At 39.6% G+C, this 13,990-nt stretch overlaps 1 protein-coding gene across 4 annotated transcripts in view; it reads right to left on the bottom strand.

The window, feature by feature from the left end:
* Window positions 1–13,990, bottom strand: part of Ralgapa2 (Ral GTPase activating protein catalytic subunit alpha 2) — a 366,249-nt gene that overhangs the window by 277,990 nt on the left and 74,269 nt on the right. For all 4 annotated transcript variants that reach the window (XM_045156189.1, XM_045156188.1, XR_006638510.1 and 1 more), the window contains exon 4: window positions 8,388–8,445. In XM_045156189.1, coding sequence (XP_045012124.1) covers window positions 8,388–8,445 — 58 coding nt within the window. The remainder of the gene's footprint in view (window positions 1–8,387; window positions 8,446–13,990) is intronic.

Consider the following 13,990-nt stretch of genomic DNA (forward strand, 5'->3'; position numbering starts at 1 on the left):
GGTGGGAAACCAACTGCTCTTGATTTGGCTAACAGATCTGCTCAGTGGAATGGAATCCATACCTGGAGCTAGGAAACAAGTCAGAATCATATCCAAAAACAAGCCTGCTCTACAATATCAAGCTCCCACCAATTGTGGGCTATAAAAAGGCCTACACCTATTAAGTTCACTCTAAAATAACAATGGTTATCCCATTTGTCTGGTGCTAACTTCACTCTCCGTGGGAGAATCTGCTTCTCCTTTTTTCAAATGGACACAAGATACTAAGGAGAACCAGCCCATCACACCTCAAAAGAGATGAAACTAAGTAGTTGGGAAAATGAGCAAGAGTGATGCTTTCTTGGTAAACCTGGTACCAGCACAAGGGTGATGAAGATAGACACAGAGAACACTCAACTCGTACCAAATCAGATATCCAGAGACACAGAGGCTCCCAAGACCTCATCACTGTAACAGACCTAAAATGAACCCAATATGGCTCAGGAAAATTTGTGGAAGAGGGGTCAGAAAGATTGTTAAAAGCACATGTTGGGTCATTATGTACATAGACATTGCCTCTTACCCATAACTGATGGCTAACCCCACAATGCACAACCCATATTCCCCAACAAGGAGGGTCCGGGGGTGGTGGGGTGAGGACAGGGAGGAGGCTAACAACGGTATCAACATGGCTGTATACACACTGTATACATAACTAATAAAAAAAAATGTTCAGCGTCCCTAACCATTAGGAAAATGCAAATTAATACAACCATGAGTTCCACCAAACTCCAGTAAGGATGGCAATCAAAAAAATCTAACAGCCGGGTGTGCTGGCACATGCCTTGGATCCCAGCAATTGGGAGGCAGAGGTAGGAGGATTTTCATGAATTTGAGGCCACCCTGAGACTACATAGTGAATTTCAGGTCAGCCTAGGGCAGAGTGAAAAACCTACATGAGAAAAAAAAAAATCTAACAACAAATGTTGGCAATGATATGGAGAAGGAGGAACCCTCATGCACTGTTGGTGGGAATATAAACTTGTACAACCACTATGGAAAATCAATACGGAGATTGCTGAAAAGGATGAACACAGAACTACCAACAGACCCACTTACTCCCTTCCTGGGCGTTCATCCTAAATGCTCCACACTTCACTACAAAGACATTTGCTCAATCATGTTTATAGCTGCTCAATTCATTATAGCTAAGAACTTGAATCAACCTAGGTGCCCATCAGTGGATGAATGAATAATGAAGTCGTGGTACATGTGCACAATGGAATTCTACTCAACAGTAAGAAAAAAAAATACAATGAAATTTGTATAAAAATGGACAGACTTGGAACAGATCACATTCAGCAAACTCACACAATCACAGAAGGACAAACACTGCATGGTCTCACTTCTCTGTGGTTCCTAACCTGGACCAGCTGGATTTGCTGATATACCTGATAGGCAACTCAAAACCCAGGCAACAGGGACAGAAGGGTTGGGAGCAGGGTAAGGGGAGGGTGAGTAAAAATAAACACAAACTAATTCCAAAATGAACTGGTACCATAGAAACCTTTACCCTTGGAGATAGAATAAAAGATACAACCCTCACAAGGAATAAGGGAAATACTTATAAAGAAGGACCCTGGAGAGGGCAGGATGAAGAAGACTAACCTTTAAAAAAAATTTTTTTTGGTCTCTGGCCTGAAACTCTCAATACCAGAAATCAGTTGCTACCCACAATGAGCTGCTGATCAGAGAGATCTACGATGTCCCCAAAACAAGTCATGTTTCTGTCAAAGCACTTGATTACCTGCCTGAGGCAAAATGTAAGACTCTTGCTAAAAACACCATATGCTGCCAATACAGAACATGGAGAGACCTGGCTGGAATCCAGATGAGTGCCAATCACCAGACAGTCTGTTTAGTGCTGAAAAGCACTACATGAGCTACCTGGGGAAAGTAGCCAACAACAGTCTGAGCAACCAAAGATCTAAGCTACTCAGAAGCAAACACCCTGACAAGATGTACATGCCAGTGTAATAGTGACACACAGCCTTGGTGAGTACCAATAGCTTTCTGATTGGCTAAAAGATCTACTCAGTGTAAGGAACCCATATGTGGAACTGGGAATTAGATCAGAACACTATGGAGACAAAGTTTATATTCTCCAATGTCATGCTCTCACTAGTCTTTGGCTAAAAGAGGGATTATACACACCAAATTCCCCCTAAATTAATAATGCTTATCTCATTTAAACTATGCTAACTTCACTCTCTGTTGAAGAATCTGTTCTTCTTTTTCAGAAGGTAGTGAGACCCAAGGAGATAAAACAACTCCTCGCACTTCAGCCAAGCCACAGCTGAAAATACAGAGGAATGGGGAGACAAGCAAGAGTGTTGCTTCCATGCTGAACCTGATAATCAGAGCCAGGGTGAAGGAGACAGACCTTGAGGATATGCAATACCTACCAAAGCAGAGATCCAGAGGCTCCTAAGATCTCATCACTGAAATAGACTTAAAATGCACCCACCATGGCTCAAGGAATTTTGTGAAGACAGGGTGAAAAGACTATAAGAACCATAGGCTGAGACATCATGCCCAGAGGCATTCCTTCCTTCCCCCACCGAAAGAGAACTGACTGCTGTTCCCACAACACATAACCCACAACCCCACAACCCCACTGAGGAGTGTCCCCAGATGGAATGGGGGCAAGGGCAAGGGAAAAGAGGGTACAAAACATGATGCATTCATACAAAATATGTTGTTAATAATAATAAAAATTTTTTAAACAAAAAAATTTAATACCTAGTTTACAACATGATGTTATGATACTTTTGAAGGATAAAAATTAAAATGTTTATATCTGATTATTATTCAAAAAATACATCTGGAGGAATAAAGATAAACAGTGTTAAAAAAAAAAACTGCTAGAAGAAGGTCTGGGTGTGTAGCTCAGTGGAAGAGAGCTTGCCTAGCCTGCATGAGGTTCTGATTTCAATCCCTAGCATTACAAAAAAATAATAGAAGAAAATACAGATTTTTGTGATGGCTTGTTTATAACAGATTCCCTAGAAGTACAATCTACAAGAGAAGAAATTAGTAAACTGGATCTCTTCAAAATTAAAGCCTTCTTCCTCAAAAGATGGTATCAAAGAACTGATAAGACAAGATAGGGAGAAAAATATTTCAAAATATACATCTGACAAAGACTTCGATACAGAATGTAAAAAGAATTCCTCAAACTCAAAATTAATAATATAAAACTTTTAAATGGACAATATATTTTATAAATATGCAACCAAAGACACAGAGATTATAAGTAATGAAATGGCATTCAAGATCATTAGACAGTGAGATATCACTAACCACAAAAATCTTAAAAACACTGACCATAACAACTCTTGTCAATTGGAACTGTGATGCTTACTGAGGAGAAATAAAACAATAAAACTGGTTAGAAAAATAGTTTGGGGCTGGAGAGATTGCTTAGTGGTTAAGGTGTTTGCCTGCAAAACCAAAGGACCCAGGTTCTATTCCCCATACCCACGTTAGCTAGATGCACAAGGTGGCACATGTGTCTGGAGTTCATTTCCAGTGGTTGGAGGCCCTGGCGCACCCATATTCTCTCCCCCTCTTTCTCTTTCTCTCTGTCAAATAAATAAATAAAAATATTTAAAAGAAAAATAGTTTGGGTGCTAGCAAGATTTCTCAGTGGTTAAAGACACTAGCTTCTAAAGCTTGCCAGCACGGGTTCAATTCCCCAGCTATCCATGTAAGCCAGATGTGACAACAACAACAAAAGCAAAGGACAACAAAAAACAGTGGCACAAGACTCTGGCATTCATTTGCAATGACAAGAGACTCTGGAAAACTATTAGTAGATATCATATATATGAATCTCAAAATAACTATGCTGAGTACAAGAGGCCAAAAGTAAGCATGTATGTAAGATTCTTGGCAATGCAAAGGCAACTCAGTGGTTACATTGGGACTCAGAGATGAGGTAGGGAAGGATACGAAATAGACAGAGTTCACCAAGGAGAATGAAAAAAACTTTAGGGGTAAGAGTGATGCCTTTGTTCCGTATCTTGGTTATAGCAAATGTATACACTTATGTAAAAACTTATGAGGGCTGCAGAAATAGCTCACTTGGTAGGTTTTGCAAGCATGAAGACCACAGGCATCATCTCCAATACCCATATATAAAAAAAGCCAGGCATGGAAACACATGCCTGCAATCCCAGCTCTGGAAAAGCAGTGAGTGTAGAATCCCTGAAGCTCACTGGCCTGCCAATCTAGCCTAAAAAGGTAAATGACATTTCTCAGGAACAACTTCTAAGTTGTCCTCTCACCAAAAAATGCACATCTGCACACTCAAACACGTGCATACACACAAACACATGTATACAAACAAAACTTATCAAAATGTGAAGAATAAATATTGTCAGCTTATTGTAACACTCCCCCCACAAAAAAAAAAAAACCTGCTTTTTAGAAATAATATAAATAGAACAGATGCTCTGGAAATGACTAGGTGAAAGACTGGAACACTGGAGGTCATGGTCAGACAGAAAGATATCTGCATAATGACAAAGAACAGAAATCCACCTAAGGAGGGGGATGTCAGTGACCTGATAGGTAACAAGGAGAAGGACGAGGAGAGATCATTTTAAAAAGAGAGAAAAGATAAAACAAAAGGAAGGCTGGAGAAATGGCTCATCAGTTAAGGCAGTTGCCTACAAAGTCTGATGACAGCCTGGGTTCAAATCCCTAGCACCCACATAGAGCACAAAGTGGCATAAGCATCTGGAGTTTGTTTGTAGTGGCAAGAGGCCCTAATATGCCCATTCCCTCTCTCATTCGTTCTCTCTCCCTTCCTCCCTCCCTCCCTTTCTCTCCTTGTAAATAAATTAATATGTTAAAAATAAGTGAGCTTTTTGTTTTGTTTTGTTTTTTAAAGGAGGGGCTGGAGAGATGACTTAGCAGTTAAAGCACTTGCCTGGGAAGCCAAAGGACACAGATTCGATTCCATAGGATCCACGTAAGCCAGATGCACAAGGTGGCACGTGTATATGGAGTTTGTTTGCAGTGGCTAGAGACCCTAGTGCACTATTCTCTCCCCCTCCTCTTTGTCTCACACACACACATAAATAAGATATTGTTTTGAGAAAGGAAAGTAGGAAGAGATGAGATATGGCAGCACTACAGCACAGTGCAGAAGAGAGGTGGGTGGTGTTCTACCTACCCACAGAGGGCATAATGCACCATGTCTGGAAGCAGCACTGAAGAAAAGAAGGTCATCATTTATAGGTCTAAAAATGACTTCAGGAAAATTTTGAACATTTTTGCATTTGTAATCAAGAGTTGAAACTTGCAAACAGGTCAGTCATAGGTTAAGCATGTATAGGAGACCTATGAGTGCTGTCAGCCACTTTCCTGATCTTGTTCTCCAAAGATCCCTTGAAGAAGGAGCTCTGTTTACCTAGAATGCTGGACCTACGTTTGTTTCACACTGCAAGTCACAGAGATTAATGGCTTTCCTTGTTTACTGATATATGACAAAGAACTAGCCTTTAAAGTCTAAGACAAAAATACAGACTATTGTTCCCCTCTAAAAACTCTTTTGAGGGGCTGGCAGGATGGTTGAGCAGTTAAAGCATTTGCCTGTACAGCCAAAGGACCCAGGTTCGATTCCCCAGGATCCATGCTAGCCAAATGCACAAGGGGCGCATGTGTCTGGAGTTCATTTGCAGTGGCTAAAGATCCTGGCGCTCCCATTCTCTTTCTCTCTCTCTCCCCTTTTCTCTCTCCATCTTTCTCTGTCAAATAAATAAATAAATAAAAATAAATATTAAAAAAAATTTGATAGAGATAGAATATCTCTGATTGCAAAGACAAAATAAAATGACACAATAAGAAACATACTGAGCATGGTGGAAGTTGTTGTTTCAAATTGCTTTCTTCCTCCTCTAGATACAACTTGGCTGTTTGGGTAGAGCTAAGAGCTTTTGAGACTAGCAGAATTAACCACTACATTACCATTAAATGAAGAAATCGTAGAAATCAGTGGTCTTCCCATCAAGCAAGGAATATTAACTCCCTAGGATGTCAGCCACTGGTTGGTAAGATACCTCTGCCAATAGGCTGGGAGGCTGTGCACAAATCAAGGTGCCAGTGCTATAAAAAGGCAAACAGCTTTCCTTGGATGTCTGGTATTGTGCTACAGCCGCTAGGATTAACTCAGTTAAGACCTTGAGTAACAAATAATAACTGTTTAACAACTCTAAGTAAACTAAAAAGAACGTGAAAGGCACCAGACACATGAAATAAATGTATACAATGGCAAATTAACAAACAACTTGGTAACAATAATTTCAAAATGTTAAAGGTTGTAAAAACAACATTTTCTCTGTAGAGCAACAGTGTGAACAAGACCTGATCTAGATGATGCTGGAAAAACTGGATCAGAGCCATTTGGGACTTGGTTACTCCACAAACCACGAATACTCATGTCTTAAGTTCTAGGACTAATAACTCAACTTGTTACACTGAGCCTATTTGATTCAAGCATTAAGTATGTAAGTGTCAATAATAAATAAGGATGACTTTTATATACAAACAGTCAGGTTTCTGCAACTTGAAATATGATTTAGTCTGACAACTTTATAGAGACAACTTTGTTCTACATTACAGAGCAGTAACAGTATAGCTACAATAGGGCTGAAGATGGAAGGCTAGGACTTTGCCACCCCAGCTGAGGAGTATGAGGCCTCGGGTCACTCTTGATTAGATGTTATCAAGCTGTGTGAAGAGTTACTTATGGCAGCCATTTTAACTAGTTTTGAAACATTAGGCAAAATTAAAGTACTGTCACATACTGCCTATTAGATGTATGAAATTTCACAACACAAATGCAAATTTATTTTCAGAGTTTTAGTAAGTTTATTTATGCTGAGGGGCACCCACTAATCTCCAGACATCCTAAAGAATTATCTTAAGAAAATGAGTAAGGTTTTCATATAAATGATATAAACAAAATTAAAGAAGGATTATACCTAGCAGATAAAAATACTGCATGCAGTTACTTATTGCCATCCATTTCTACCACAACACAGACCATCACAAATCCCCAGGACATCTCTTAAGATTATGCTTTGCATTTAAATATTTTATTTTTACATTAACTTAAACCACAAGCTCAAAGCTACAATTAAGCAAAAATGCTATGCACAACTTGTTAAGATTTAAAGGAAAGCTTTTTTTGCATATTTTAAAGATTTAAAAATCAAGGTACTCTCTTAAAGTGTTCATTGAGTTCTGCAGATGTGTGTGTGTGTGTGTGTGTGTGTGTGTGTGTGTGTGTGTGTGTGTTTGTGTATTCTCTCACTCTCTCTCTCTCTCTCTGTGCCTCTTTTTCTCTCTGTATCTCTCAAATAAATAAATAAATAATTTAGGAAATGGTACTCTTGTATAGCAGAAAGACTGGAGTAAGTAGGCACTCTTTAAAGCTGAACAGAATTCACAACAGATATCCTAAAATGACTTGAGCCAGGCTGTCCATATTAAATCATGATATTTATACTCGTAGATGTGAAGAACTGGGCAGTAAGGGCAGTCATGGTAACATGCTTTACTTCAAGTTTCCTCTGGCTGCCACATCCTAAAGTAGTCAAACAGCAGGAACTTATATCAATAATGCAGTCTTAAAGAATAATTACTATAAGGAATAATGTGAAACAACTTGAGAAAATACTCTAGATCAGGGCTCCTCCAACTTTATGTGCACAGGAAATCCCTGGGGCTATTGTTAAAACAGACTAGTATGTTCAATAAGTGAGGTGGTACCCAAATTCTTCATCTCTAACAAGCTCCTGGTGTAGACTGATGCTCTCAGTCTATGGACTACATTTTAAATCTTAGGGGGCTGAAGAGATAGCTTAGTGGTTAAGGCACATGCCTGCAAAGCCTAAAAGCCCTATTCAATTCACCAGTATCCATGTAAAGCTAGATGCACAGAGAGGCTCATGCATCTGAAGTTCGTTTGTAGCAACAAGAGGCCCTGGCACACCTACTCATTCTCAGTCTCTCTCTCTCTTTCTCTTTGCTTGCAAATAAATACATAAAATTAAAATACTTTAAATTTTACTTAGCAAGAGATAGATACATTAGATATATTTTCCTCCAAAGACCAAGATAAGTTTGTCTTAATTTTAATTACCATCCCTATCTGCCTCCTTAGCACAGTAGGCAGCGCGTCAGTCTCATAATTACCATCCCTTATTAATACTTATCATATACTTATGAAAACTTCTTATAAGCTCTCTTAATAGTGCTAATTACATATAGCATTGTTGAAAATTCAAGTGGAAGAAATCTGTATTACAGAAAACATTTGTTTTCATTTTTCTTACCTATACTCTGGTAATGCCATCGAAAGAAAATTCGTTCAGGTAGAAACTGCAGTATTTTCTACAAAATAAAAAAATGATGAAAATAAACAACAAATGAAATGATATAACTTGTGGTAAGTCTGTATTACTTGATATCCCACAGTGACTCCGCTCAGGCTATACATGTTATGATGTCATTCTGTCAGATGTTGCAAGCTAGACAGAAAGGGCAGCCATGCTAACTTGTTCAACTTCAAGTTTCCTCTGGCTGCCACATCCTAAAGTACTCAAATAGAGAATCGTGAATCAATAGAACAGTCTCGAAGAATTTGTACACACATATGCAGCATTCTCATTTTGTAGATGTGAAGAATTTATAGCAGTTATGTAAATATACTTACATCTGTTAACTTGTAAAAGTACTTTCAAATCATAATCATTTGGGTTCAAGAGATAGCCTGGCTGTTGAAGGTACTTGCTTGCAAAGCCTGATGTCCTGGGTTCAATTCCCCAATGCCCCCATAAAGATTCATAAGCACAGAGTGGTGCAAGCCTGTGGAGTTTATTTACACTGTCAGGAGGGCCTGGCATGTCCACATTCTCTCTCTCTCTCTCTGCTTGCCTCTATGTACCTTCCTCAAATAAATAAATATAAATATAAATTATAACTATTTATTTGTATTTGGTTCTTTCTTCTAAGTTGGAAGATAAATGTCATTAACCAGTGATATTTAAGAAAATATGATATACATTACACATTAACCTGATCACAGGACTATAGCAAAGGTCACAGCTACTGATAAATTTTACAACTCCCCATGTAAAATGAAATGACTACTCATTTACTGAGTATACACCATATGCCTGCTATGCCAGCTATCTTGTGGGTGCTGGAGATGCTTTCTGGAGAAAACAAAAGAATTGTAATTTGTAGGCAATTGTCATCTCTGTTATGGTCCTATGTTCATGTTAACATAAAGTATATAACATACTTTCTTAAATATTACTGGGTTACTGACATTTAATTCCCAACTTAGTAAAGAAAACCAAATAAAAATAAATGATATATAATTTGAAAGCACTTTCACCATAGACAAAAATGTAAATCCCTGAGAGTTACAGGATGATATTGAGCATTTCTTCATAAACTTGTTGCCCATTTATATTTCTTCTTTTGCTAGATATTTATTTTATACAGATTGTTATCTTTTAAGGCCACAGTTCTAAAAGGTATCCTCTATTTGGAGTTACTATATGATGGTGCTGACAAACACTCAAACACACATCTCACATCCCATTTAATAGGAAATTCCACATCAGGCTTCAGAGTGGAAGCATGGAAATTAAACAAATGTGAATCAACACCTAGTCCTTACTTCCTACAGCTTCAAGATACATAAGCAAAAAGAGGTGATAAAGAAAATACCACTCATACACAACATACAGTACCCAAGACAGAAATCTGCTATGGAGGGAAAAAGAAAACACCTCATCTTAGCACGACCTTCATGGGAAACTTCTGGGAAAGAGGCTTAGTTATATTAGGCCACGGGAGAACAGGGTCAAAAGAAGGCCAAGGGAGGGCCAAGACAATTTAGTGTCTTGGAGGAATAGCAGCAGGTCTGCTTGGCTGGTGGGTAAGTAAATGAGGAGAAGCAAGCACTCAAGAGGTAGGCAAGGCTTGAGGTTAATGTTCTTTGGAAGAAATCTGTAGGCCCTAAAGAGGTTCTAGCTAGAAGTGAATTTTGAGAAGGCAAGGAACAGAAGTGAAGATATTAACAAGGAGGCAATAAGAATATTTCAGAAGAGGAATAAGTGGTCTGGGCCTCAGATAGCAGGATAGCCAAGGATAAATACAAGAGTGATATTCAGAAGGAAACACTGTTGGGATGAGCATGTAGAGTGGTTGGGAAGAAGAATGAGACTGACTCATATGCCTAAGCAAAAAGCAATGTTTTACCCAAAATATCAAAGCCAAAGGAATGTGAAGACTTAAGGAGAAGTAACATCTAAAGTTTGATTCTGGACACCTGGAATTCAGGGGTCAGTGGGCCAGCTAAGGTGGAGATGTTCTAGGAGATCAGTGTATGGATTGGAGAGCAGGAGCAGGACAGGGGGAGAATAGGGTGGAGGCAGCAGCTGAGGATGTAAAAGAGCATCTCTGAGAGAAAGCCTGCAATGGGAGGGCAAGATGAAGCCCTTAAGAGAGGAGTATGTTGGAATTCTGTTTTGACGGTATAGATGGAGAGCAAAACAAAAGTTAAGACAGATGTGCACAGAGCAAAGGAGAAATTCTTGATGTATAAGGTTCAAATATTCACTTTAAAATAAAAAATGCATATGGCTATATGCACAACTAGTGATAAAAAGATATCGAAGCTAGAATATATCTGAAAAGGGAGGCCACATAACAAAAGGAAACCCTGTGAGCTAAATACTCCTGCATGGAGAACCCATGATCTGTGTCAGACATGTGCTAGGCGTGACTATGCAGAGGCAGAGCAGCGGGGACAATCTCAAATAGGCCTTCACTCAGAATATGCAACATGCATTTTTACATGGTAACACGAAAAAGTTAGATGTAAAGAATGGGTTGAGCTGGGCGTAGTGGTACACGTCTTTAATCCCAGCACCTGGGAGGCAGAGGTAGGAGGATTGTGGTGAGTTCAAGGCCACCCTGAGACTCCATAGTGAATTCCAGGTCAGCCTGGGCTAGAGTGAGACCCTACCTCAAAAAAACCAAAAAAAAAAAAAACACCTGGGTTGTACATAGTACTGAGAAGAAGTGACAGAGGGGTGTTTAGCACTGAAACATCTCTATCACACTCTCCAAGGCTTAGGGTCCATTGCTGAAGAGGTGGTGGAAAGAATGTAAGAGCCAAAAGAAGAGTAGACTCCTTACAATGCAACTGTCCAGACAGAAATTGGCCTCTATATCCACAACCTTGCAGTGCCTAGCAATATCTTCACAAAACCCTCATAATAGGAAGAAAAGACCATGACATCAAAATAAGAGACTGATTGAGTGAGGGAAGGGGTATGATGGAGAGTGAACTTTCAAAGGGAAAAGTGGGGGAGGGAGGGAATTACCATGGGTTATTGTCTATAATTATGAAAGTTGTCAAAAAAGTAAATTTAATTGAAAATAACTTAAAAATAAAATAAAAGAGAAACTAATGGAGAGAGGGAGGGGATATGATGAAGTGTAGTTCTGAAGGGAAAAGTGAGAGAGGGGAGAGCATTATCATGGTTTATTGTCTGTAAGTATAGAAGTTTTCAATAATTAATATATATTAATTAATTAACATTAATTTATATATACATATATATGTATCATAGAAGAAGAATGGGTTGTAATGTTTGTAAGTTCTCTTACATTCAAAGAAGATCAGGGCTGGGGAGATGGCTGAGCAATTAAGAGTGCTTGCAGCCTAAGCATAAAAGCCTTTTGGGCCCAGAGACTTCCAAGTTCAATTCCCAAGAACCCACATAAAAAGCTGGGCATGGCCAGATATGTCTGTAACCCCACTCTGCATCAGGCAGACTCAAGAATTGCTGGGCTCACTGACAGAAAGCAGCTGCTGGTAGAGGGAGACTCTCTGTTTCAAGGAAATACGCAGGCAAGCAGAAAGAGGATGCCTGACGTTCTCTTCTGGCCTCCTCCCACAGGCACATGAGCATGTGCATCTTCACACACATGCACATATACCACACATCACACATACACATGGAGAGGGAGGGGCAAGGGAAAGGGGGAGGGGGAAGGGGGAGAGGGGGGAGGAAATAAAACTAAGGGAGCTAGAGAGATGGTATAGTACTTATCATGTAAGCATGAGGTCCTTGGTTCGGATCCCTATCATGCATACAAGAGCAAAGTACAAGGCTGGAGAGGATGGCACAGAGGTTAAAGATGCTTTCTTATAAAGCCTGCCAGCCTGGGTTCAATTTCCCAGTATCCACGTAAAGCCAGATGCACAAACTGGCATATGTGTCTAGAAATCATCTTTAGTGTTAAGATGCCCTGGTATGCCCAGGCATTTTTTTCTTTCTTCCTTTCTGACCCGTTGGAATGGGGTCAGGGAGGAGGAGATAGATGGTACCAACACATGATGTAACCCTACAAAGGGAGGGAGGGAGGGAGGGAGGGAGGGAGGGAGGGAGGGAGGAAGGAAGGAAGGAAGGAAGGAAGGAAGGAAGGAAGGAAGGAAGGAAGGAAGGAAGGAAGGAAGGAAGGAAGGAAGGGGGGAGGGAGGGAGGGAGGGAGGGAGGGAGGGAGGGAGGGAGGAAGGAAGGAAGGAAGGAAGGAAGGAAGGAAGGAAGGAAGGAAGGAAGGGGGGAGGGAGGGAGGGAGGGAGGGAGGGAGGGAGGGAAGGAAGGAAGGAAGGAAGGAAGGAAGGAAGGAAGGAAGGAAGGAAGGAAGGAAGGAAGGAAGGAAGGAAGCAATTGAGGAAGACACCCAATATTGACATCTGTACTTCACACACACATACAAATTTGTCCACACATGTGTCATACAAACAGCCACACACACACATAACTACATACATAAAATTAATAACTAAATTTTTCAAATATGAAAGAAAATCAGAAGATATGAAAAAGTTAGTTATCACCACTAATTGATATATTTATGTATGTATATATGTATTGATTAAGGTGCCAGGGATCCAATCTAGGGCCTCATACATGCTAAGCAAATGTTCCACTACCATGGAGCCACACTCTCATCCCTAAAAAGTCAATTCTCTATTGGCCATCTTTTTGTTTGTTTCTTTGTTTTGTTTTTTTGAGGGAGGGTCTCACTCTAGTCCAGGCTGACCTGGAATTCATTATGTAGCCTTGAACTCATGGTGATTCTCCTACCTCTGCCTCCTAAGTGCTGGGATTAAAGGTGTGCACCACCATGCCTGGCTCTGACCATATTTTAAAACTGTGGGTCAACTCTATACAGGATCACAACAATGTGGAGGCAGGGCATGAGGGAAAATGTGGCAACAGTGAGTGGTTTCTAAGGTGCTGATGGCAATACTTGCCCACTCACATGGCATCATGCAACTTCACTATAACCTTGGTACTGAACACACATCATACCCAGTTTGCATGCTGTCAATGCCGTGCTATGCCAATGAATGCTGCCTAAAACACTTCAGCTGATTTAAGATTACTGTATATTTTGAAGTGGCATGTTTTCCCTATACATACCAAGCTTTCTGCTCTCACAGAAACACAATGGTTTAGTTATAGATAGAAACATTTTCTATTTTCCTACCACCATTTTGAAGCATGTAAATACCAAACTAGGCTATCTTTGAATTGTACTGTGTTAGAATGTTTACCTTTAAAAATTGTTTCTTAAGTGGCTGACTTAAGTTCAAAAAAAAAACCACTTTTTAAATGATTTTTGGCTTGGGATTAGTACAGAATTCCCAAAGCTTTCTGAAATGGCCCTAAACACAATTCTGCTATTTTATACTATGCATTTATGCAAGATCGCATTCTTAGTATTAACACATTAAAGATCAATACATCAATCCAGTATAGAAAACTTTTAAGATGCTCTGCAATGTTGCAATATAAAATACTCAGCCAAGATTTAACTTTTTATATGAAAATAAACAAGCACA

The sequence above is a fragment of the Jaculus jaculus genome, chromosome 8 (assembly GCF_020740685.1).
Source record: "Jaculus jaculus isolate mJacJac1 chromosome 8, mJacJac1.mat.Y.cur, whole genome shotgun sequence".
NCBI lineage: Eukaryota > Metazoa > Chordata > Mammalia > Rodentia > Dipodidae > Jaculus > Jaculus jaculus.